The following is a 27,421-nucleotide window of genomic DNA, read 5'->3' as shown; positions in this document are numbered from 1 at the left end:
CACACTGTTTTTTTTTTTATTTCAGACTGATGAGCATTGACTTGTGCGAAAATGTCCAACCTAGACCCTTTCGTGACTGTGGTTTCCGTGGGTAATGATGACAAAACCCCCAAAAAGCCTGCCAACAGCTCAGAGTACATCACTGTACTCACAATTGGTAATGAAGACACTAAAACGATCCGAGATATTACTGAAGAAGTGGTGGTTTATCGACTACCTGGTGAACGTCTGGGATTTGGTTTGAAGTTTGAAGGAGGTACGAAAGCTCATGAGTTTGTCAAAAGACTCTTCATACAGTCGTGCGCACCTGAGAGTCCAGCCTCACGAGTTCAAAGTTCGTGGGGTCAACTAGTTGAAGGTGATGAAGTCTTGGAGATTGATTCGATTCCGGTGAATAGCATGACCCGGATTGACTGTGTTAGATTCTTAAAAGATTCAAACGTCGCTATAAAACTGCTTATACGACACTGTTTCAACACTGCTCAAAAGCAAAAGTCTGCCGAAGATTTGCCAGTTATTGTAAGTACTGAAGAGAAAAAACCTCCCCCAGTGCCACCTAGAAAGCTCCACAGAAAACTACAGAAATCTTTGAATCAAAACTGTGATAACGTTCACGATAATATAGTGCCTACAATCAAACAAGAGTCATTTTCAAGTAAGTCAACGAGGTTGCAGTCCCCGAGGGGTAGTTTCAGGAAGAAATACTCTCCTGATGTGTCTAGAAGGTTGTCAGATGGAAGTCTTGGACCTCCAGATGCTGAGGTTTACCTCGACTTAATTTCACAGGAATCCACTTTAAGCTTAAGTGAGTCGGATGACACTGGAAGCACTATTTCTACAGTGCTAGACCGGTAAGTAATAAATAATTACTGCAACTGTCACGAAATTTATTATAAAATTTTAGGTTTGCATCATTTCCAACCACCACTACTTCAAGTTTTGCTGGAAGCCTTCCTTCGACTCCAACCTCAGTACAAAAGCAACTAGATCTTTCGTATATTATCAATGACTTTCCTGAAGATGATTTTATGCCTATAATCAACAAGAAACTCAATAAAGTAGAGGAGAATAACAATATAGTGGATGAACTAGAAGGGGACACTAGCCAAACGGATTCAGCTTTTGATGAAACTGATTTTGAGGTTTCTGAACCAGTTAAACGGCCAATCATTATACCTCGCTCAAAAGATAGAATTAATAAAAACAACCCTATTGATGACAACAGCACCTTGCCAAGATTGGTAGATTTTGTACCAAAATCACCACAAAAGGAGATGGACACAATAGCTCGGTTTCTAGAAAGTGAAACTTTCAAAGATGATTTTGCTGAAAATGATACTGATCAAGATTTTAACATGGATGTATATGGTTCTAAATGGATTTTGTCATCGCATTTGTCTACTATTGGGGAAGATGAAGAAGAATCCAATGGACAGGAATTCTCTAGCAATTTCGGGTAGGTATAATTTGCTGTGAAAGTAGCCAACTTTCACTCTTAAAAATTAATTGGCTTGTTTCATTAAATAGTTACTGTGCATCAAACATGTGTTACCTGATCTTTGAATATTTACCAGAAAATTATAAAAAATGCTGGAGTAGTACGTATAATAAACTGGTTGGAACGTATCTTCGTATGCAAATTTTATCATTTCGAATAAAATTTAAGAATGCATGATAATATGTGAAATTTTTTAGGGCTATCACTCCTCGAGTTACTGTAGAAACCAGCTTTGACGACACAATCAATCATATAAACGACAGTGGATTCGACGACACGGAAATCCTTAAAGGTAGGTAGTACCCGTCATAAGCTAAACTTATCCAAAAGGCAATGTGGTTACTACAAAAATGATTTACATACTCTAAATATGTCTAGTATAATTGATAACTACAAAATAATACCATCCGGTGTAAATGCAGTTAATAAATAAATCTGTGTCAAAAAATCTTATCAGGCCACTTCACCTTGGGTATCTAAAGCGTGGAAAATAGTCAAGACATGTGGTTATTGCCCAGATAATCGAAGTATATATAACGTCGGTTTCTGGGGTAATCTAAGGAATTCCTTCTTAATACATTTAAGGCGAATGCAGTGTATTATGGTATGCATATATGTTGGTTTCTCCGTAGTAATTAATATGGGATATCCTTTTTGCTTTGTATAATTACAGGGATTTGACAAGTATAAATTGTCAGTTTTAGGCAATCCATACTTTTACTTGAAAATCTTGGAAAGTTTAAAATAGTCAGAGATGGTATGTTTCATTTTTTGGAAAAGTGTTGTTATAATTCAAAGTAGTTGTAGAAATGGGAATCACTTGAATTTTGTGATAAGACTCATCAAGTTACACTGATAGATAATATAACTACTAAAAGCTGATAGTTGACGTCCTGTTAATTGGGGATTTTGAACTAGCAATTTCATATTAAAGTGGCTGTGGCGGTTTCGATACTTATACCAAAGTTGAAAGTCAGCTTAAGTGCACTTGGTGCAGTACTTTTTCATTGCTGTTTTGTTCAGAAATACTGCGATAAAGCCCTCGATTTCAACTTCACCAGGTGAAGCCACATTGTCCTTAATGGGACTAGTCTTAAATGTTGTCGTGTGTCTTGAAGTAATGGGCATTTTACCTTCACCTTAATGTCTTTAAAGAGCTTTTGATTTGTACCTTATCAAGTGATGGTTATATTTTCACATATAATAATAAAAAGTTGCAGTCGTCGTAACTTCAACTGTCTTTGCTCTTCAGCTGAATAGTTTCAAACGAATGAACAGAAATTGTAATCTACAAGCATACTCGTCGCAGTCATCTTTGACGTATAAACATCAAGATCCTGATGGACATATTCTTGCTTTTTGTGAATAAACATTAGTAGCAATCTTCATATTGGTAGCTGTCACCCTTTAATTTACACTTGTATTAAGCTTACAGGGTGAACGCCTATTGAATTTAATATAATGGAGAGTGGGTAATAGCCTGCTACAAATCAGGTCAAATAAGCCTATAGAAGTGTGGGAAATTGGAAACTGTCTATAGGAGTTTAATGAGAGAAACAGAACAGATTGGGTATTACTACTATAATCCATCAAATATTATGGTGAAGTCCTGATATAGGTTATATTTGTAGGAAGCACTAGTTTTCAATGCTTCTCTGTATTTTACATTGAATTCCTAGAACAATTTCTCATTTTCTAGACTATACGATTTTTTTTGTTTTTAAATTTTTCTTCATTTTCTCAGAATGTGAAGATATCACAAGTTTGTAACAACTTTGTGATATTCGTGCTAATAGGTGTGAAGCAATTTTCAAAGTATTTTTATCTTTGACTAACACTGATGTACTCTATTAAAGTACAATATTTAGTAAAGTTACAGAGTTGGGATAATTTATCATTCTATAGGAATACAACAATTTGTGGTGCCCTGCTGGTGAAATTATAAATAATATTTAATCTTAAGTAGGTCTTAAACTAAGTTTCAGTGTTCCTAATACAGTTGATATAAAAGCAAAGTATACACTTATTTTTGGATGTAAAATATGTAGTTATGTCCTACTATAAAAACACCACGGACTTCTTTAGTGTTGTCTTTGAACCACTTTGCAAGTTGTATGTATATGTATTTATATTCGAGATTATGAAATACAGTTCTTCAGCAAATAATTGATTCTGCATTCGGTGGTGAACAGCAAAACCATTGGTTGATGCATTAGTAAAAGTCACCCATTGATGTATCTACATACAACTCATTCAAGAATCTAGTTTATGTCTAAAGAAGGACATATCTTGCGGGGGTGTTTTAATGTTTGTCATTGAGCAACAGCTCATCGACTATAAATAATGGTCTTATCCACAGACCGATCTCACAAAGAGCACTTTACATTTTAAATAGTTGTATTAGTCATAATAGCAAATACCACAAACAATCTGCATATTGTTCCATATATATTGTAGTCGCAAAATTAATGGTCATAACAAACAGAGTGCCTCACCTATACCTATTTATTCAGATGGTGGGATTTGCAGATCTGGAAGTCATATACTCTTTTTATAGAAATGAATCATATTTGACCAGGTAAATAAGTCTGACAGAATTTTTGCTTTTAAGGTAAAAACGGATATGCGATAGCACTAAATCTAGAATCTAGACGATTTTTGAAGGAACTCAAGCTTCACAATTTTGGCCTCCATTCTTAGAAATCTCGCGGTTTGAACCGTATATAATCGATTTGTTTATGTTACTCGTGTTATATCATCAATTATTTTATTCAACGGTTTTTAAGGCTTAAGGGGAACTGTAAGTATTTAAAAACACTTTTTCAATAATGAATTAGTCAACATTAAATAAAACGAACATGTACGTAATAATGTACAAAAAACTTTAAGCAGTTCTACAATGTTGCTAAAGCTTGGAGAAACGTAGTGTTAACAAAAAAATATGTGACTATTGTAGAAATAAAATGAAAATGTACAAAACAATATACAAGTTAGATGAAACATGTGTGGTGTTTTAGCGTCGGCTCCATTCATCCTTAAGGTATACAGGGGGTTTTGTTAACAATAACATACTAAATATAGAACACATAATTTCCTTTAAGGCTTTTCTTTGAGTTACAAGAACGTTTTCTTGCTTGATTAGTAAACAGGTACTAATAAGTCACATTAAGTTCAGGCATGCTGACATGAAACGCTTCTTGTAAACTAATCATTCTCACGGTTTCAATAGGAGGTTAAAACGTTCGAAGAATTTCTTATACCAGAGGCTTTATGTTATTGGTCTATAAAGTAAAATTGGACATGTTTTAGAAGTATTTATATTAAAAGGTTTTGGGAGGTGTGGATCGGTAAAAGCTAGCAAATTTTGTGTGGTACTTTAACGGTTTTTGCATTACGAAGCAGTTTTACAGGATTTCATATATTATATGTGTCAATCAATGAATGGTATTCTCGAGAATTTTCGGGTTTACTTAGCGTCTTAAGAGACCCGTTACTTCATTAGTACCATATTCGCGAGTCTTGGTTGGGTTGGACCCTGGTGTAATCGAATAATCGAGTTTTGCCATTTAACACTTCGGTGTCAATATGCAAATTCCCTTCAGATTTCCGGTTTCGCAAACGATCCGCTTTGGTGCACGACTAATTTTCAACACCTATTTCATTACGTAAAACGATTTTCGTGTAGCAGCATTTTTGTTACCTACTCCACTGAAAATAGTTCTTTTGTTGCTCAACCTTGGCAAGGTTGTTCAGTTACAATCTCAGGTCATTTGCTCTTCTTCCATTGCCAATTGATGATCGGAATTTCAATCACGTAAAGTTTACCATGATGTCATGGTCGTGATATTATTTTACCATGAATTGTGGCTACCGAGTCTACTTAAAGAAACTGAAAGCTTTGTAAATGATTTTACGTGACAAACTGGCTACTTAACAGAGAATAGAGCATTTTTGTCAGCATTTGTCTGCACGTTTGTGTGGGTACGTTTTCTCAGCCGCCAGCTGCGAGTTAATGTGTGGTCCTACTTTATGGCCATTGGATTAAAACGTGATATAGCCCTCCTTGTATATTTGACACCACCTGACTGGTTAAACCAATATACATTTCTTACGTCCTAGTTAACCTTTCAGAGTTCGGTTTCTAAAGTTACAATCCATTGTTTTTCTTTTACCTCCAGCTAATACCCAGAAACCAATCATATCACCGATACTTTGTTTATCTTCATCCTTGATTGCTGCTGATGCATGGGGGCGCACTTACCTTAACTTCAACCGAAATTAATGGATTCTTCCTCGTCTGGTCGCATTAAGGTCAATGTTGTAACATTAATTTTACACTTTTTACAAATTTCACCAAGTTGGTTGTGGGCTCAGACAACACAAACAAAATTTATAATCATATATTAACAATTTCTCCTTTCATGGAATTTACTTTAAAACCCAGATGTTATAACCAGAGTTAAAGTAAATCGTTTTTGCAAGCTTCTTCCACCAAAACATCCAGGAAACCCATCATTTTGCTGTACACAGGATTGGTCAAATTGTATGCTTTAAAATGTTAACTAAGATTTTTAATAGAGAAAGTCTTCTTAAACTCTACTATTGTATTTCTTCTCTAAAACTGCATTAAGTTTCTCATAAAAGATAAATAACAATTTAGGTATAGGGCACTGTAAATTCTTAAATTAGAAACCATACAATCGACTATAAACCTTAGAAATTCTAAACAACTCATAAAATAACTTGATATGCTTTATATACAGGGGGAGGTTATTTATATGACCCGCAATTGAGGCACGTAGTTCGTTAGAGAAGATATGGTTTCCAGCTTCTAAAATTGAAATCTAAGCTGTTATGGGTTGTAAAATAACTGATTTGCTATATGCAGGGTAAGTTATTTATATGATCCACCACAAAGGCACGTACTGCCAAATTAGCGTGACAGACTATAGAGTCAAGTTATAATGCAAAATTGCGTGAGCAAAGCAAAAGTTTGCAATAGATATGCATTAGGCTAAAAGGAATTCATTACGCAGCTTTTTTAGTTTAAGCCTACCGTTGGCAGTTCAACGAATTATATGCAGGTTATAGGTGATTAAATTATTAAGTTAATTCAGCAACACTTTGTGCAAACTGTTGAAAAAATTTTTAAACAATAAAGTACGCAAAGTGTAATATATTATCAGAAATTCCTGACAGGTAAACAACGATCTAACTTAACTTAGTCCAAAAGTAGGTTTTATTTAGGTTATTTCTAACAATTATTTTATATTGAGCAACTTTTTGCCTAACATTTTGCATTATACAGGGTGTCCCATAAGTAATGGTAAATAATTTATTGGAGTATTTATGGAGTCAAAATAATTCGATTTACTCATATCTACTCAATTTTAAAGCTACATTTACATTCACTTCAAAGTCAACTTTATTTTGAAATTAGTTGAAGTTGGCAAGCTTGTCATATGGACCTCTATAGTGATATTTACATTAAAAATAATTCTAAATTGACTTTAAAGTAAATAGTAAATAGAGAACTGTCAAATTTGAAGTGGACTAGGAAGCAGAGGAAGTGAATTGTAAATGTAGCTTAAACCAGCCTATAGAGGGCGCTCTAACTTTTTTCTGGGAAAGCGAAATGAAAACTGACATCCGAGTATCTGTTATCCAATATTTTAACAGAAAAGGTATATTTGTTTGTTGGTGTCCGTTTTCAAGATCTTTGCAATTAAAATATTCGGTGATTGCATGATTGCAATTTGTCATCTTCTTGGAAAATGGAACTTTAGCTCATTTCTTATTGCAAGTGAGAAATAACTTGAACAAACATATTCCGATTCATTGAATTGGTTGGGGAAGTCAAATATCATGACCAGCACAAAGTTCAAATTTGAATCCTCCAGATTTTTGTGTATGAAGAAATGATAGATAACCGAGGCAAATAAAGAAGTCAAACTCAAAAAGCTGTTGAGTCAGTTTGGAACAATAATAGGCAGTTAATTCAACCAAAAGTTTCTTAAATTATTCTCATAAATGCATCGAGCCGAATACTTTAATTGCAAATATCTTGAGAACCGGAGATTTTAGGGGATTTTACCTTTTTTGGATAGAAGATATTCGGGGGTGGCGACCTCTACGAGCTGGCTTAAAACTGAGTTGAAAATCAAATTGACTCCTCAAAAACCCCAGAGTATCTAATTTTACCAAAAAATTTCAAGTTGAGTTATTTAAAAAAAGACCATTTTATGGATATATCTGTTTCAGTTGACAATTCGTTTGAGGTAAGTGGTGCTAATCGTGGATTACTTATGGGACACCCTGTGTTTATTTATAAAACTTTCTTTTAAAAGTATTTTACTTATAGTATTATACAGTGTGTCTCTAATCAAAAAATGAACGAACTAAACAATCAAAATAATCATACATTTACAGTCAACCTTTAACATTTTAGTGTTTTTTTGTTGTTGTTGGCATTTGCGACACAGCGACAGTTTAACATTTCCTTATTTAAAAATCATTATATCGGGATCACTAGTATCGGGCATAAAGACATGGCAATAGGGTGGGACTAACATGTTGAAATCCCACCAGGTGTTTTTTCTTGTCCGCCCCTGGGCTTAATTATAGTACAGTGAGCCGTAATTGAATTAGGTATATTACACAGCACCCACAGGTCGTAATTTTATGGTTGTGTGTTTTATGAGCGATTTTACAATTTTCGTAAAAGTACGGATCTGTATGAAGCTTTAGTGGGTTTGATTTTTCGCTTTTTCTCGAAAATAAGTGGATTTTGAGTGTCAAAAGCTCGAAAGTCAGCAGATAAGTTAAGCAACCTGAAATAGTTGATTAAAATCAATGTTCCGTGAAAAATATTCTGATTAATTGGTTTATCGTGTGATAGTGTTGCCGGTCGTGGATTTTGCTGCAAATATTGCCGGGTAACACCCATTTTACACACTTCTACTTTAATTATTATACGCCTGGATTTGATAATTGTTTATGACATTCTACTTGTAAAGTTCAGTTCAGCTCAAGTAATTTCCTGCTGGGTGATATTTGATCGGGACTTCACGTTGTGCCTTTGTTTATACAGCTCATTAAACGATTATTCGTTACTGAAATATTTGATTTAGCAGGAACTCGTTGTTAAGTGCGTCTCATGCATACTAAAAGTACATATAGCGGATGCTCTAATTAGAGCAATTAACAAAGTAGTAAGCGAAGCTTCCATGGTAAAGAGTTTTTTTTGTTATACTGAAAATACAGAAGCATGTTGTTTTTGTTTGTTTTTGCAAAAAACATAAATTCACTTATTCATCACGTATTGCAAAATTTATCATTTAAAATATAGCCGGTCATCAAAGTGACCGGCATAATAAATTATTTTAATAACGCGTACCAAAAATCTACTAATTATTTCTTTCGATAACCTTACCCTTTGCTCCTATAAGAATTACGTCATTCCCATCTTACTGTTATGACTTATATTTAAATTCCGCTAAACAATCAATCATATTTGTGACTCTCAAAAAGTATTTAAATAGCATTCATATCGTAGTAGAGGCCATAAAATAAATCTTCGGGAATTAGATTTGAATCAACAACGGAATGTTCCTTAATTTTCTAAATGTCACATGCAATTTGTTATAAGCAATATAGATTACGTTAAATATTTAGACTGCACAGCTGTATAAGTATTTAAAACACCAAAATCGTTTCCAATTAAAATGGAGGCAATTTCTTTTTTTAAACACTCACTCTAATTCAAGAGGATACTTGAGACGGCAGTAAATCTCATTGAAGGGAATCGGATCTTGAGGGGCGCCATTCTGCTGTACCTGAACGATGCCAATATCCGTTATTAATATTCTTTATATGCAAGTCATATATTCCATGCGGGTTTTATAAACTAGATCGCCCCTATTAAAAGGTACGACCTTGCAGCTTATTGCAGGATATTGTTGCTTTTTAAACGGAAGTCACTAAAACGCGTTTTCAAAGTTTTAAATTTTCACTATTTTACAATACGAACCTGTGCTTCCTAACCTACTGGCATTTCCGGTGGCTTTTTAACCACCTGCCTGTATTTTTTACTCGAAAAAGCCCCAAAGGTAAATGGTTCGTAAAAGCAGGTGCGCTATAGTTCTCTCACTTTTAACTTGTCCAGTTTTTTGCTCGCCAGTCCAAGCTACATTCCTTTAAAATATCGCAAATTTCTGGGCAATTTTGCCGATTATTAGCACTTCTGCTGGCTAATAACGCCATCTGCAACAAGGCTATGTTTCAAGGTGTGCTAGTACCGTTTGAATGCTTTTTTTTTTCCTTGTGGATAATGTCAAGAAAAAGTTTGACGATTCAATAGATAATGATAAAAGTAATCATGCCGTGGTGGATGTCAGAGGTTTTTTAAGTTTTATCTCCCACTTAAGTTTATACAAAGTGTTTCTTGGTAAAATAACTCAAATTGTTAATGTTATCTAATAACTCAATTACTATATTTTTCAAATAAAAGTGAATTTTCTAGATGTAACCTAAACAATAGTTATAAAATAGTTCAAATGCAATATCATCACTACTCTTGGAAAGTAATGTTTAGGGTAACAGTGTTTTTGGTTAAGGTAATAGTAAATTACTAATATTTGGTTGGTTGTTCAGCCTTATTTGTATTTTTCCCTAACCGTTTAATGCAGTTCCTAGTAAGACCAACCTATTTTAATTTTGTTTGACTTGTGTGTTTTTGGCTTGGTTATCTAAGAATTAATCTGTAAAATAAAATTTGTTATCAAGCAATAGAGGATTTCCAGTCTTAAGCATTAATCCCGTGTTTAAATCATTATTAGTTTTTTATTTCTATGCTTATTTTTATAAAATTTTAGTTTTTCAGTCCAGATAACTTTTAGCAATGTCTCTGTGTGTTTTAAATGGTAATCTAGAGGGTTTGTAGTAGTTTTTAAGTAGCAGTCATATTTAAAATTTTGAACACCATTCATAGAATTAGTTATGAATGATAATAAAACATGGTTCTAAAGAGTGAATGTTATTAGGTCGAGCGATATGCGTGTGGATCTGATGGAGAATGAAAAGGTAAATCTAGATGAGTAAAAATGAAAATCAGTTGTTCGATCGAGTCTGAAAATAAGCAAGAAATAAACGGTGAGTGGCATTGGCGAACATTCCGTTGGTTCTCTTGGTGGCGAGCGTTGCGTTGCAGCAGCCGTGATCGACAAGCCAGTTCGCAGGCCAGACCTAGGTGCCCTTGACTCCACCGTCCACTGACCTGCGATGCTTGCCATTTCTTTCTTCCTTAAGCGCTCGCTACGTTCCTGCTTTTGCACTCCATCCGAAAACTATATCGTAAAATCAAATTAAAACAAACCCGGTACTGTTTCAGTTAATAACGCATCGTTCATTTATATTTTAGGCGGGATCGCAACGTGGAAAAGAAAAGACGAAAGACCGCTACGAATAGAATAAGCCACGAATGTAGTTCTGCTCCGGTGTCGGCTCGATCACCAATCAAATTGCCGTGAAATGATTTAGTTACTTCTTTACTTAATCATTGCTTTAGACAATGCAAGAATAATTTTTGCGGTTCGGCAATAATTTCGGAAAAAAAAAACTTTTTGTTTTCGGTTCGATTTGCCATTCGCGATTTGATCCGGTTCGGTCTTGCTAGTCTTCACTGAGTTCCTAATTGTTGTTTGTTTGTGATATAAGTTTTGTTCCCCTTCTACAGTGATACTTTCCATTTTATTAAGGGTAAGCTTTTTTAATTTTTATTTTGCATGCCATGCACAATTTTACTCCAATTTAAATTATTCACAATTTCTACACAAAACTATTTATTTTTAATTAAACTGAACTGGAATACGAAGAAACAGCTTTGTGTTTAAAATTACTGAAATGGAAATAAGCTCCTTTTTACCAAATGGTCCACAGGATATTCAATTCAATGAACTTCCAGCCTGCTCTAATTAGATGAGACACTGAATTTGCATATTTTTACTAGTCATCTTGTACAATTTTAATAATAAAAATATGTTAGAGTAGGTTATGTAGCCAGTTTTGCAAGAGACATATCAGTATGGTCTTTTGATCACTCTCGTCAGTTTTTGTCGATTTTTTCACAATCCGTGAGGATACGATAACAATTCTTATTTTTAATTTGCACAGAAACAGAAAATTTCCAAAAAAAAATTTGAAAACCAAATTACTAAAAATTAAAAAGATAAAACGAACCAAACTAACTCAAACAAATTCAGATCGAGTGAGTGGGGTGTTTAAGCGCTTTCTCTTGAATTGGTACTAAAATAAAAATACTGACAAATTTAAAGCGTTTAATTATTGCACGTCATATGCTAATTTACTTTTTAAAGAGTAAAAGGCAAAAAAGAATTATAAATTGGAGCAAAGTTGCGCAATTTGCAGATCAATTAAATGCCGCATTAAAAATTGAAAAAATCCGGTCACTTCCGGAGATTTTGGAAATTAGTTTATATTTTTTTTGCTAATTTAATGAAATAACTGCCACTTTTAGTCCTCTGCAATGTGGAGAGATTAAAATTAGTTTGATTTTTGTTTGCAAATTGTTTCTTCTGCTTTATTTACGTGTAGACCAAGTGTAATTTACAACCGCAAATTAAAGCACGTGACCTAAACATTGCAGGCGATTTTAAGGTCACATGGTGCACTCAATGTTGATGAAAATGTACTCACTGTGTCGAGATTTACGCAAATGCTACTTAACATTATATAATGTACTTTCATACGTAAGTGTTTGATTAGTTTTGATAAAATGATTACTTACATTGGCAAAACAAACTACTTTAAATAAATAATCATTCCATCAGTAGTTGGGATTTACTTGATAAACGAGGAAAAAATGCCAATCGAACCGATTATTACGAACACAATAAACCAAAATAACTAAAACGCATTTATGGTGTGCAAAGCTCAAATTGAAAGAGCAAATTATCTAGATTAAGTCTAAATTAAATTTAAAGCCAAGCATAAATAGAAAATTCTCTTATAGTAGAAGGTCCTATTCTATTATCCATAAAGTCATTTAACGATTGTTCACGTGATATCATTACTATTTTCGAACCGGTGAACATGTGACACATTGTCAAATGACGTTTATTGATTTTTATGATAATTTACATTGACCGAAAACAAAAAAACTTCATAAAGGAAATTAAATCAATGTTGGACCTTCCTTCATCCTGAGTAAACTTTTCAATTTAATTGTATAGTGACAATCCAACTGGCTGCAGATTACGCACGATGTATTTCTGAAAACTGATAGTATGAAGTAATTAAAGAGGTGAATTAATGTAAATATTGATGTTGATAAGATTGGAAGGCTTACTAACGGAAATCGAATTATCTTTGGTTTTCGCACAAATATTTGCCATAAAATTGCAGTTTTTCCCAATACACGGTTAATACCCGGTAAATTGTAATTTCTGCAACTTCGGTAGTGTAAAAATGGAATAAAAGTTTTACGTGTTTTTTTCGAGACAATTATTTTGTGAACGTAATAGCTACTTGTTCTCTCGTAAATTTTATGACTGCATTTTTCTTTTTATTGGCAGCTAGTGTTAAGATATGCAGCAATTTTAAGCAAAACACGGTGGACACTCCCGGTTAATTATAATAACAAAAAAAGCGAAAATTCAATATTTAAATATTCTTTAGTACCGTTTGTTTGGTTTATTTAAATTTCGAGGGTTTGCATAAGTGACTAACTGAGAAAACAAACGTGACAGCCATAATTACGTTATGTAAAGCGGTAAATGTAATAGCTGATAATAACTTGGTTAAAACATTATAGAATTATTATTATTATTACGGTTGAATTTATATGGGTGTAAGGCATGTTCTAGTTATAAATAAATTAGCATTTAGTGAACCTTTGAAGATTATGGATTTGTCTTGATTGCGTTAGACTTTTCATTTAATTACGAGGCTTAAAATGGAAAAGATTAAATTGCGAAACGCTTTCAGAACAAACAAAATCTAGTTTTAAGCAAGTAAGGGACTTTAACATTTGCAGAATCAGTTGATCACCTTCAACAATTTGTTTTGTTTCACATTTTTCCCAACGTGGGCGTTGTACCACGATTCTGTTGTACGTGTACACGGTTTATCGGTACAGATGTATATGTGAAATTTCGTTACCGATGTCTCGGATTCCTTTCATGCACATTCGTATCCTTAAAAGTATTTGCTTACATATGGTTACAAATTTCTAACTACATTTATATAAGTTGGTTTTGAAATATTTGTAATGCGATTTATGTTTACGTCATACTCGAACTATTACCAACAAAAGTTGTTTGGATCGAAAGGCTGTGAAGGAAAAAGCGTATTTGAGTGAGATAGGGAAAAAGAAAATATACAAAGAAAGGTTTCTAACGAGGTGCTTCGCCTTGGGGCCTTTTGTCGTCACGGTCATCTAAGGACAAGGCTTTTTTCGCTTGCCATTGTTCCGTGCTCGCATTTATATCGGCGCATGTCGCATGTGTAATTTTTTCCCTGCACTTTTATTGTTACGAGGTTTAATCACACGCGAACCTACTTTTTGTCCTTTATACACTGCTTTACAATGAACGGTTTAATTAATGCCTTACTTTAGGTTCAGCCAGTAAAAAAACTTGCACTTCAACCATTCTTAACTTTCAACTTCACTTGATAGATTACTGGTTTAAAAACGAATCGGTCTTTTAAACACGCGTAATTTCCAAACAACATAATTAAATGTAAAGTAGTCATTGTTCTCATCTTGTATTTAACTCTGAAAAAAATCTCATTAAGCCGATTATGTGCTTCTGCAATTTTGATAAGACCATTTTTCATCTAAATCCACTACAACTAGATTTAACTTGGATTAGTAAAATTCTTTACAACATTTTTTGTTTTAATCCTTACTCGTTTAATACATTTAAGTCAAGTTATTAAACAAACTATTTGATAAAAACAAAAATGCCATTTGACCTTCTCTTTTCGTTTGTGCGTCTAAAACGACAGCTGACAGCAGTCACTTCACTCACTTAGCATCAGCTCATATTAAATTATTAAATAATGATGATTGGCAGTTATTAAGTAAGAGTCCATAAGAGACTTGATTTGTTTGAAGTAAATTTCACAATTTCTGATATAGCCTGAATACAATTCAAAAATTTAACACCCTGTATTTACTGTGTAATACACTAAGGAATCACCCTCTTTCGTTTGTACATAAGAATACTTTATGTAATCATTTGGTAAAATGTAAATTGGTCATATACAGGGTGGTCCAGGTTTAAATGTCAATAATTCACCAATCCATAGCCCATTAAAAAATAAGTTGACATGCATTATGTCATTTTCCTGAAGAACGCTTCTTAAGCAAATTATAGACCTCCAAAATTCAGTTTTAAAAATCATTTTTTTTGCTACAATTATCAGACTGTTGGAACAATTTTGATCAAATTGGGAACAAGTACACTGAAAATAGTAAAAAACAGCATTTTTTGACTAATGTTTACTGGCGTTCAATTTTTTAGACTATAAGTAGTGTAAAACTGACTTTTTTTTTTATTCAATTACACTGGAAACAGTCCGAATTTTCGGACTAATTTAATTTTAAAAATTATTGTTTAAGACTAATATCGTAGCATTTAATGTCAAAATTGTTTACTTTCATTAATGAAGAGTCTGAAACTTAACTTTTACTATAAAAAACAGTTTAAAATTCGATTTTTCAGTCTTAAAGCACAGTGAAGCGTCTAGAAGTCAATTTAATACTGACAAAGCTTGAAATGGCATGTTTAAGGCTATGGACCATGTAAACATAGTTTTTTAATTCTGCTATGTCAAAAACTTAGTGAAGATAACCCTAAAACTCGATTTTCCAAGCTGAAAGCAGTTTTAAAGCCCTAAAAATAGTCCAGAGTTCTAAGAAAATGAAAAGCAAAGTAAAAAAACCTGAAAAGTTAGTCTTCAAGTCAATTTTCATGAATCTAATATCAATATCCTGTATTTAAGACTATTTTCAATACTAAAATATTGAAATGTATTTTCAAATCATGAAAACTTACTTCAAATACAAAATTGAAGCTTCTGATGTCACTTTTCATTGGTTCAGATTCACTTTTTGGTGTCCAAGTTTATTTTCAAGGTTGAAATGTATGAATTTGTAGTCAAAAATTCTAGATAAAGTAGTTTTTCATGCTACAAGTCAATTTTCCCTACTAAAGTTATTCAACTTATCTGAAAACTATAACGACTGACTACAAAGACAGTTTTTAAGTCTCTCAAGTCAATTTTCACAGTTTTCAAGTCAATTGTGAAGGCTAAAGTCTTTCAATTTGTCTGAAAACTGTTTTACAATTTTTAAGCCTCTCAAGTCAATTTTCACCGTTTCAAAGTAAATTCCCTGGTTTCTAAGTCAATTTTCAAAACTAAAGTCTTTCAATTTGTCTGAAACTATGAAAACTGGCTACAAAGACATTTTTTAAGCTTCTTAAGTCAATTTTCACCGTTTTCAAGACAATTTTTAAGTTGGGTTGAGTTGGTTTTTGGTCTTTGAATGTAATAACTCAAAGTTTCAAATCAGAATTTTATAAGAGATACTTACTTTGTCAAATTGAACAAGTAAATCAATCAATGAAAAATATCCATTGACGTAGAGAATAAGGCAGAAAAACCATCTTCCACCACCACTGGACAGTTTCGACAAACGTCATTAACATCACATAAAGAGAATTAATTTCTTATGATTATTTCCTTGGGAAGCATTTTTCAGGAAAATGACATAATGTGTGTCAACTTATTTTTTGATTGGCTATCCATTGGTGAATTATTGACATTTAAAACTGGACCACCCTGTATAATGACTCAAAACAATGGAAATAAAACACATTGTCCTGATATACAGGTGATCCAATGTTTCATTCAATCAATTTAATAAAGCAATCACAATGCAGTGTAATTTCTTGTATTGTTCAGTTTAACTTTTTCAATTCAAGTTTATCAATACTATTGACTCACTTAGTAATTTTTGAATAAATTTTTAAATGACTAAGCTAATTAATATCAGTTAAAACACGTGTCACTCGCTTTGTTTTGGTTTTGTGTGATATCCTGTAATAAATTCCTGTCTGTCAGATATTTTCCTGAGTAATACTAATCTAATTTATAATGAATATAAGAAAAGATACCTAAAACGGAATGTCTCACCTAAGTCTATAGTAATCTGCTATTATTTACTGGGTTGTTTGTAAGTTGAACAACTGGTCTAATTTCGGAATTTGGAAAATTGTGGCGGAAGTAGGTTAAGCTACAAAATAGAATGTGCTTTTGTCGCTTAATAAGGATTTAGTCGAGAACTTTCCAACTAAGCTGAAATGACCGACATATCTAAAATTATACATTACAGAGCTGACCAAAATCCGCCATAAATAGAACCATTGTTTGGTTGGAATTTGTACTGCTTTTAACACCAGGAACAAGTACATAATCACGACTTTTTTCGTCTCTAATCTTTATTTACAATACTAACAGCGGTGGGTATATCACGAAATTAAGTGAAATTCTCTTCTTGTTTCCTGCTTTCGAAATGATCTTGGAACTGTTTATAAACAATTATGATATGTATTATTGTTATTGTTCAGAACAAATATTTAATCAGGAAATCAATACTGATTAGCAAAAAAGGATTGTACTTTCATCTCAATGTGTAGAGGATCTGGATTATATTAGATAAGATATTTTGGACGTGATCAGTGACGTTCTGGAAAAATTCAATATTAAGGCACCTAAACCTTTGTTTAATCCCACAATCACTCATTCCAATCAAAAACCCTCGTTAATACGAGTAAATAAACAAGATATAGGATTGAGTACTAATGGATATAAACAACCCCTCGTTAGTTATTTCTACTGCCAATGTTGATGAGTATAAAGGTAAAAGGTAGTAACTCTTAATAAGAAATATTATCTTATTTAAAAAGTTAGATTACTAAGCCTGGTGCTCTCAGTAGCTGTATGGATGAATACCCATAAAAATCATCACTTTTATTAGATTGCTAAAAATATTAGTCACAGCTAAATTCTAATGATATAGTCATTACATCAATACAAGTATGATTGCTATATTAATTGAATTTTAGTTTCATCAGCACCTTAATGTAGTATTGTGGTGTGGTTTTGAGTGTGTGAGGATTTTCTCTTTTTGAACTAGTGGTAAGTATCTTGTACAACCTTGACTGGCACCGCAACAGTATTTTTATTTGATAAAGGTTTAAATTTATTGATGCACTCCAGATAAAACTAATCTTGCACTTTAAAACTAATACCTCAAAAGTAGTAACTAGCAGCATAGCAATATATAAGTACAACACGTAAGCAATTTCTCACTTTTTTGAGTAAATGTTAAAGCAAAGCAAAATAAAACGACTTTCCTTTCTTTGGCTGTTGGGAGGTCAAGAAGATGCACGATTTTCAAGTTTGCAGGTCAAATCTCAGGTCACATCATAACAGCAAACTCCTGAAGAAAAGCTTATAATTGAATTCAGGAATGTGACAGTATTTAAAGCACTTCCTTTTGGCTTTTTCACGTCCACGATCGTCTCGACAGATGAACAAAAGATTTTGCTTAGCTTGAACAAACCGTATTAAGAAATTGAAGTACCTTAAGGTTGCAGTGTAATTTATACAATTAGTTTCATTGATTTTTTGCTTAATATGGTTTAAGTTGCTTGTAAAATGACACCTTATGGTTTTAACAAATCTCGGATGAAATTCTTGCTCTTGTAATAAAAATGTTACTTAGCGGTACTTCTTAATGCATCGCGTTTCTCGGCGACTTATCTTCGCAATGCAGAATTTACTGATACCCAACCACAAAAGGTACTGCTTGATTTTGAAGTAGTAAAAGGATAATGATGCTTATTTCAGTCGTATGCAAATATCCGCCATTTTAAGCATTTAACGGAATCATTCTTCTTTTGTGGTGTCACTCCATCAAAAAAAAACGCCGATATTCCATCGCATCAAGACATCTGGTCAGTTACAAAAAAATATATCGAATAAATTCCATAAAGTACCGTTGCCTTTAGCTGCTCAGGTGTGGGTGCAGGAACCACATCATTACATATTTTTCACTTCAAAAGATAATCTAGACTTGACAAATAGATTCGGTCAATCTGCTTGAATGAAATTAATTAAATCTACGGTCTAAATTTCTTACTCGTTTACTAAAAAAATGTTTTATTCTATTAATTTAGTTTGTTGTTTTCTTTTTAATAGCTGACAATACTTAAAATTGTATTTTACGTTATTTTCCAGTGTCCATAAATCAATAATAATCAATCAAATACAGTGTTGCCAAGTCAAAATATTTAATCAATCAGTCAAAAAACGGTAGATCAAAACAAATTCGTTCGTGTTACATTATTATACAGGGTGTCTTTTAATAGTTGCAAAAATTTTAATCATTGATTCTTTCAATGAAAACCGTAGGTACTTCAAAAATACAGATTTTTCATTTTTTCATTAATAATGGTTTTTTTAAGTTTTGATATTACTGACAGATATCACGTGATTTTAAAGGATAATTTAGCTAGGCAGTCACGTGACCATTGTAAAAAATCATAAATCTCAAAACACGTTTTATATCAAATACTGCAAGAAAACGTTTTTAAATCCTGATTTTTGCAACTAATTTTGAGCATGGTTTGACGTTATTGACGGTGATCACGTGATTTCAGAAGACTATTTAGCTAGACTATGAAGTGACAATTGTCAAAATAACTGTTAAACCTCAGAAAATCGTCTTGCTTCGAAAACTGTATTAAAATGTAATTCTTGCAAATTCTAGTAAAATTTTGACAATTCTTGACATGAAAATGACTGTTTTAAGTGCATTTTTAGAATCCTTATTAAATTTCCTATTCAATAAACTGAAAAAGTATATAAAAAGTTTCACAACCAACATAATGACAATAACGTAATTATATTACAAAAAACAGGAAAACGGTAGATCTGGCAACATTGATCAGATATTCATTCACAATAATATTTTATTTAAATATTATTATACTCATCATTTTATTAAAGTGTAGTATATGTATGGATATAACATAAAATTAATGATTTAGACGTAGTTTTCAGTCACCTGATATGAAACAGTCTTTCTGATTGTGGAGAGTATTGTCATGATATCATACCTGTATACATTATCATTTTTAGTCGTGTATAAAGTGGTTCATCATTGCATTAACATTTTTAAAAGCATATTATGAATCATTTTAAAGCTTTTAAGTTACTAAATTAAAATTTTACCCACTACGGCTCTGTTCTTGTAAATAAATGTCAGGTAAATGGTTAAAACTATATGTAGGGTGGAAAACATCTAAGTGCGTAGAATATTAAATGGCACGCACAAGATTGTTGAAGCACTTTAATAAATTATATGATTAAACCAGACAATTTGCAAAAAAATACACAAATGATAGTATAATTTGAGTTAATAAAAAAAACACCTAAAATCACTTTACAGGAATTATTTGCAAAAAATTATAAGTATAAATCGAAACATTACCTAAGCTTTTCCTAGTATAACCACTTGTTGGACTATAATGTATTTTCTGAGTCACCCTGGTAAACTTAACAAACAAGCAAAAACATTTTGGGTTTATCTCAAAACATGCAGTCTACCAATATAGGTGCAGTCGATTTTCGCTATATTGTGATGATCCGAATTATGGTTTCTAGTAGTTGTACACCTTCCAAGCGATCATTAACCCATGTCAAGGGTGAGTTACTTTTATTAAACATAATAGTGTTCTTTGCGAAACTTTATTGTGACAAATCGGTGTTAAGGACAACATTGGTCACACACTCGTTTTATTACAAATTTTCAGAATAATAACAAACTGATCTATATATTTACCCGCAAGAGTATTGGCTAATCCGTTTCATAGTAACTAAATGAACCGAAAAGCACGCACTAGTAATTGAATTAACCTTGATGCTTTCTTCTTTGTATTTGCAGATAAACAGAGCCTTATGGAAATTCCGCCAAGCGATTCTCGGCAACCTCCAGATGGCCATGAGTTCCCAGATTTTGTAGAAACTACTCCGAAAGTTGTATATCCTGACACGTATTCACCACAGAAAGAATGCGATACAAAATTTAAGTCAACTTGGAGTCAGCCTGTGATAAAGCCTTTAGACAGATCGATAAGCAGCTCAAATTACGATTTAAGACCCAACATGAATGATTCGGACGAAGAAAAGTACGAACCAATGGAGAAATCAAACTTGATACATAATAGATCGCAGAGTTTGATTGATATGAGCATATTTTCCAAAGAGAAGAGTTCTAACAGTAAATGGAACACTTTAATGGAACAGAGGAGAAGTAGATTGTCCAAACTAAAAGGATTGGTCATTCCTGAAGCTGCTGAGAACGATGTAACACCTCAAGTGAATATTCCAGAAATAAGAAGCATTACAGCCTCTCAAATAGACCTCGCCATAAAAGAGGAACCATACAGTGAATTAGCTAAACCAGTGCCAAATAGGAATGTAACCCCAGTAGTAATGCCTTCATGGACACAAATGGATGTTCAGAACTCCACTTTTCCTAAATATTCGCCAGCTTTCAAAAGAAGAAGTTTGCAAGTATACTCTACAAGTTTAGCAACCAAAAAAAGCGACAGCAGCGACGCTGAAAGCAGCTACGATGAATATATCAGCAAGTACAGTGACAACAACTCCACCAGGGTTACAGACGACCCAAAGTCTCTAGAAAGTATTTCATCCCCTACCAGATCAGACTATAGCTTTGATTATATGAGCATTAAAACCATGTCAATTAAAGACAATCATTTCCATAATGGAAAAGATTTTGGGGACAGCGACAATGACTCTGCAGTCAGCTCCAGCCAATCCAGCTACAATTCTAGAAGTTCACCCCCACCTTCTCCGACTTCAGAAGCTCAAAACAGAATGCTAAAACCTTCTAGCGTTGAGGCCATCAATAGGAAAAATATTTTAGCTTCTGCTAAATGTCGTAGTGGCAAAGACATGAAAATTGGTTCTCCAGTAATTCAAAGAAAAACCTCTTTGGAAGAGGAACAAGCAGGAAACTCGCCTTGCCAACCTACAATTGACGAGTGTTCTAAAGATGATAGTGAAGTTGTGGTACCCAAATTAAACGGGTTCGAGATCAAAGAAGACGAACCTGAACCTGTGCCCTTCCTCGACAAAGAAGTTGAGGAATCAAATGCAGTATCATTGGAAGTTGTCAAAGGTTAGTAGCATAGCAGTAAAAGTTTCGAATTAAGTAACTTAAATCCAATGTTGTTTAGACCTGAACTTATTTCAAGATTTTATTGCCCCTGGCAATCAGCATTTATATTGGCAATAACTCAGTGATTGATGGCCGTCGTAATTAAAACAGAGATACCTCTGTCTGCGGAGATATTGAACAGAGCAGACTGATTTTTTTCTAAATTATGTTAGTTAGTGTCGAGGCTAGATGAGAAGAATGTTAATTAGTCTATTTAAAATTACGAAAAAAATAACTCATACAGAACCAGAGCGATATTTTAATGATTTCCACGTCGATAATTAGTAGCCAGTTAGATTTTGAAAGCTCGCCGAAATGGTCTGCAAAACTACTTTGCTATTCTTACAAATTAATAGTTGCTTTTATACTCTATGATAGAGTTCATATGAATTCTAGGGTAGTGACAGAGAGAAATTGCAAACCTTTGAGCTCGATAAAGATAGGGCTAAACTAAAGAAAATCAAAGTTTAATCAAAGAAAATCGTTCATTAATGCATGATTTTTCAACTGTTTTTCTATCTTTTTTATTTGTATTGAACAGAGAGAAATAGACTCACAATCTTAAGTTGACATCCACCATTACCGGCAGAACTAACTGTAACTGTCATTGTCAAGGGTGCCTGTGATTTCGGTTTGCTTTGTCTTGGATACAACTGACAATTAGTTTTTTGTTCAAACTTTTTAGGATTATAAACATAACATACAGTATAGGGACTGTAGAGAATCTCATCCAAAATCATTAAATTGTTGGTTTTTATTTGCACATCAAAATCTATTAACAGTATTACACAACTTCACGACAAATAACAAATAGACAAAATACAAAAAAGTTGGGTTCTGGATCTGTCACAAATTTGCATCGCAGTGTTGCCAGTTGGGCCATTGCTCTACTAACTTTTTGTCTAACTACTTTAATTTTAAACAAAATAATTTGTTCACTGTTTTGAATCATGTCCACAGTAGTAACAGAGCCGTTTTCTTTTGGTTTGTGATTTCGGTTCCAAACGGGTAATGATTCAAAAGTCACGTGACCTCCATGTGATTTCATAACCATGCTGTCATGTGATTTTTAGATCATAACGCGTTTGGATCCAAAATCATTGATCGAAAGAAAACGCCTCAGGTTGCAGCAATCACATATCGTTCAAAGCAATTAAAATCATGCAAACATTATTCTATTTATGGTAGAACTGGCAACACTGTATATCTCTCATGTTTGCACTTTAAATATGCGGATTTTGAGATTCTTACTTGAGATTTTGATACTCACATGTGAGAATCTCCCCGGTCCCATAAAAATTGGGCCCCGGGGGGGTGAAACTTTGATAGATCGATCGCCTTGCAACAAACTCAAACTCTGTGATTTACCTCATTGGCTGGCAACGTCGCAATTGAAGTTGAAAGTTACCAAAAATGTCAATAATTTTGACAATTGACATTGGTTTTGAAGGTTTTGTGTTATGTCGGGTTGTGTTTAGTTATTCTAGTTATTCAAATATTCAAATTAAAGAAAAAGTTTTGTCTTTTTGCTGTATTCTACAATTAGTCCGTGTGTGTAGCCAGGCAGTAAAATTAACGCAAGAAAGAACCAGGATTTACGATTATTTTTGTTAAGGTAGGGTAAATTTTTTTGAAAGATACAACTGGCTTTTAGTAGACCAATTTTTTAGTTCAAACTTCTTGAATTATGTTCTAACTAGTCTATTTTAAGGATAAACCATTCAGAATTTGTCCTGTGGTTCAACTATGACTATTGAGATGATAAAACTGATGAAAGATCCAATCCTGAATGCGCAATGCTCTAGCAGGAAATTGTTAGCGTTTTTACTGTCGGTTTCTAAAAAAATAGCCAAAATATCATTATACAGTCAACTTAAAAAATACCATTAAAAGTTAAAAAGCTTACAAGTTATTTACAAATATGAAATTGGTAGGTTATGGTGCAAAACCCCAGCATAATTTACGCCAAAAATAGTTTGCCCGATCGACACCAGATGGCACTGAGATAGTTTTTGTGTTTCAGACGGAAAAATGTACGTCCATTGGTCACAAGTCAGAAAACGTCATAGTCATAGTCATTTACTGTTTCTGAGTTGGAAACTAGTCAGGGATCGCCTATGCGAACAGATCTATTAATTAGTAACACTCGTTTGTTAAATAACTATTAACAATAAAGTAGCAGCCCCAAGAGAATTAAAACTAATTTTAAAATATTCAGCTTAACATTCTCTAAAACTTGTGTATTTAACTTTTTTATGTAATTATATAATGTGCTTAAAAAACAATAAACTACAAAAAAATATCAAAAATATTTGGTAGGTATGTATATTTACTAGTTTTAACCTTACTTGGACCGGTAGTAAAAGCTTGTCAATGTTGAGATACATATCAAATACACATCAGTTTGTGTACGATGTGAAATTAATTAAGAATGTTTAAAAGAAGGATTATGAGTATAATCCATATTCATCTTAATGGAATGAGATAACAAAAATTCTTCATCTACTTATAGGCCTTAAGTAATACTTTTCAATGTCAAAGAGTTAACAGACTGGTATATATGTTGATGTTAAGTAATAACTCCTATTAATCTCAGTTTAAACTATTATTTAGAGTTGGTTCTTTAGAGAAGACCTTAATCAAGTCACAACTTATAAATAGCAAATATACGATCGTAATTTACCTCACAAAAAGCTAATTTAGCACTGCTAATGGAGGTATACTATGGTTGAAGAGAACCATTCAGAACCAAATGGTTTTGAATTTGCACATCATTACCCGGCGATTCCGTTCTACATTCTTATTTCTTGTCATTCATTATGCCGTGTAATGAATATGCTACTGGTGTTTTTAAACTTTCAGCAACGACGTTACGTATCGTTGTTACTTAATAGAGAAATAGTGCAGAACTTTTTTGTAGGACCACTTAGTAAAATGTGATCGCAATCAAAATTAACATGAAAAACCAACCGCAACCCGATATTAAAACAAACAATGCTTATTAATTGTTCGATTAACTTTACTAGGATACTAAATTAATATTTAAATATTTTATAGATAAAGTGCAAGAGAAACCGATTCCAACTAAGAGAACCCACATTCAAGCGACGCCAAAACCGCAGAATGAATCGACAGAAACTAGATTTGAGACATTGCTTCAGCGACACAGTGGCAGTTTGGAGAAAAAAAATCAACCAATAGACATTAGAAGACTTAAGGCCAATTTCGAAAATCCTACCACACAATGCCTTCCTGTATTCCCTAAAAGTTACAAGCAACCCAATGGGAAAAATCTCCCCCTTGTATCAACTACAGAAACATGTGATAAGCCAGTAGTAGCAGCCAGACGACGGTCTGAAGACTTTAATCACGCAACTACAAGAAGGAAGTCCGATGACAAATTGCTCTTCCGGGAAATATCGAAAGAAGACAAACCGAAATTTGAAGCACGAAGATTGTCAAGCGGCAGTAACAGTAGCAGTACCACTAACAGCAGTTTGGCTGCTAAAGCGGAACCTTCCAAAAAAGTGATGAAGCAGGAAAGTTTTGAAAGTGAAGATGATAAAACATCTCTACACTCTTTGCCAAGTGTTAGCCTTAAAACTGTAGAACTCGCTTTAGAACAACCAGGCGGAACATTGGGAATCACTTTAGCTGGAGGTGTAGACTACGAAAATAAAAATATAACAGTGAGTACCTTGGACTTTAAATCACAAAATAGCTTTTAATTTTCCAAAAAAATTTAGATTCACCGAATACGATATGGAAGTACAGCGTATCAAGATGGTCAGTTAAAAAAAGGGGACAAAGTAATATCAATTAACGGACATTCGCTGGCAGGACTAACCCACTCGGAAGCCACTGAACTCTTAAAAGTACGTTCTACGCACTTCCCTGATTTTTTGGCTAACTGTAATTTTTTTTCCTCAGTTCCCAGGAACCAAATTTTCTATAGTAATAGAGGAAGCTAAAGAATACGTGCCCACGTCGAATCTATCAAGGCGAATATCATCGTCCGTGAGCTCTTTGTCATCGGAAACAAAAGGTAACCGTCAATTATCTAGCTGCATTCATCTTATATGATTAAAACATCTTGATATCTGTAAAGCACTCTGAAAGCATATCGAATTGTGGTGAACATCTGCGCCTACTAACTAACTAAATAAGGCCCAACTTTGATAAAATTCATATTTAAGTAACTGTATTTTAAGTCGATAAATTTTATATTTAGGCCAAGAAGCAAATTCGCATTCTGTTACTCCAGTAACCAAGAAACCCACGCACACTGTTAAAGTTATGAAGGATGGGGCCGGTCTGGGCTTTAGTATTGAAGGAGGGAGAGACTCGTTGAAAGGAGATGTGCCATTGGTAGTTAAGAAAATTTTTACAGGTTTGTCTTGATTTCAATATAATTCTCAACCTTTTAACATATTTTGTTTTTGTTTTTAAAGGTGGCGCGGCCGACAAATGTGGCGAACTGAAAGTTGGGGATGAAATTCTAACTGTAAACAAAATCAACTTCCAAATCCTGTCTCGCATTGTTGCCTGGTCTCAAATGAAAAAAATTCCTGATGGGGAAGTCACCATTGAAATTTTTCGATAAAATTATATGAGTATTTGATGTCTTGCCAAAATATGTTTGATTTACCCAAAATTTACCTATATTTATTACCCATTACGATTTTGCCTTTCATACGTTATAATTTATTGATATATTTTATGTTGGATTTTGTACTAAATTATTTATATTTTCTAGGTGTATATATTATTACTCTATACCTATCTACGGTAATATATTTTAAAAACATTAATGTGTTTTATCTATTTTACCTTAAAATTGATAACCGAGTTAATAACGCATATTTTTATTTAAGAAAATTGATTTAAATAATATATGCACATGCACCAAACGGTCAGTATTGTATAAAATTCAATAAAACAAACTAAATATTTTTTCGCTAGCATAGTGACCAATCCAATCATAAAAATAGCTACCCGAAACAATACGTTGAAACCCGTTCCTACGGTAGTGAAAAAATTATCTATTAGTAGGCTCAGAGATGTAATATAGTTCAAAAACAGCCAATCTTTCCTTTCCCATGCCTCTGATAAAAATGGTTATAATGTTATAAAATACCCGCGCTTAAAAAATCCTAACTCATAAGCAAAAAAGTGGAATGAATTGCAGCATCCACCGTGACGTCACATTCACAAATCAAGAAAACAATTAATTGGATGTTTACGTAGGACAACCTGTCATTATACCGCATTCTGCAACTAACCAAATCAACTACAGCACAGAAACAGAGCTTTGTCAATAATGAAGGTCTCACCTAAATTACACGTATCGACTAATTCTTTTATTAAAAAACTACTAAAATGACGATGACGAAACAAATGGTAGTTGTAACCAAAACGGAAGTCGCCATCTTTGTTACCGACATTGATGGCGCGCATTCGCCTAACTAGTCGTAAAACAGTTTTGCTTATATTGGGTGGCAAAGATTGTTGTTTTAGTTTGTTTTGCTTTTCGGTCCGTTTGGATTTGTGAATAGTGGGCTACAGCAGATTGATTATTGCCATTG

The 27,421-nt window shown here is 33.3% G+C and overlaps 1 protein-coding gene across 1 annotated transcript; it reads left to right on the top strand.

The window, feature by feature from the left end:
- Nucleotides 1-25: 25 nt before the first annotated feature.
- Nucleotides 26-26,647, top strand: bbg (PDZ domain-containing protein big bang). The gene is made up of 9 exons (XM_081994726.1): nt 26-851; nt 905-1,456; nt 1,696-1,790; nt 20,535-21,797; nt 24,894-25,525; nt 25,583-25,711; nt 25,767-25,881; nt 26,068-26,226; nt 26,288-26,647. The coding sequence occupies exons 1-9, from the start codon at nt 52-54 to the stop codon at nt 26,437-26,439; spliced, it is 3,897 nt and encodes a 1,298-aa protein (XP_081850852.1). The 5' UTR covers nt 26-51; the 3' UTR covers nt 26,440-26,647.
- Nucleotides 26,648-27,421: the final 774 nt, after the last annotated feature.

This window comes from Ips typographus, linkage group LG16 (assembly GCF_016097725.1).
Source record: "Ips typographus isolate SLU linkage group LG16, UJ_Ityp_2.0, whole genome shotgun sequence".
Taxonomy (NCBI): Eukaryota; Metazoa; Arthropoda; class Insecta; order Coleoptera; family Curculionidae; genus Ips; species Ips typographus.
The sequence above is the reverse complement of the archived record's forward strand: the minus strand, read 5'-3'. Positions and strand labels throughout refer to the sequence as shown.

Coding starts and splice junctions, on each gene's coding strand:
- bbg (XM_081994726.1), top strand. CDS start 52: ATGTCCAACCTAGACCCTTTCGTGACTGTGGTTTCCGTGGGTAATGAT. Junction 852..904: donor ATTTCTACAGTGCTAGACCG/GTAAGTAATAAA, acceptor ATAAAATTTTAG/GTTTGCATCATTTCCAACCA. Junction 26,227..26,287: donor AGTTAAGAAAATTTTTACAG/GTTTGTCTTGAT, acceptor TTGTTTTTAAAG/GTGGCGCGGCCGACAAATGT.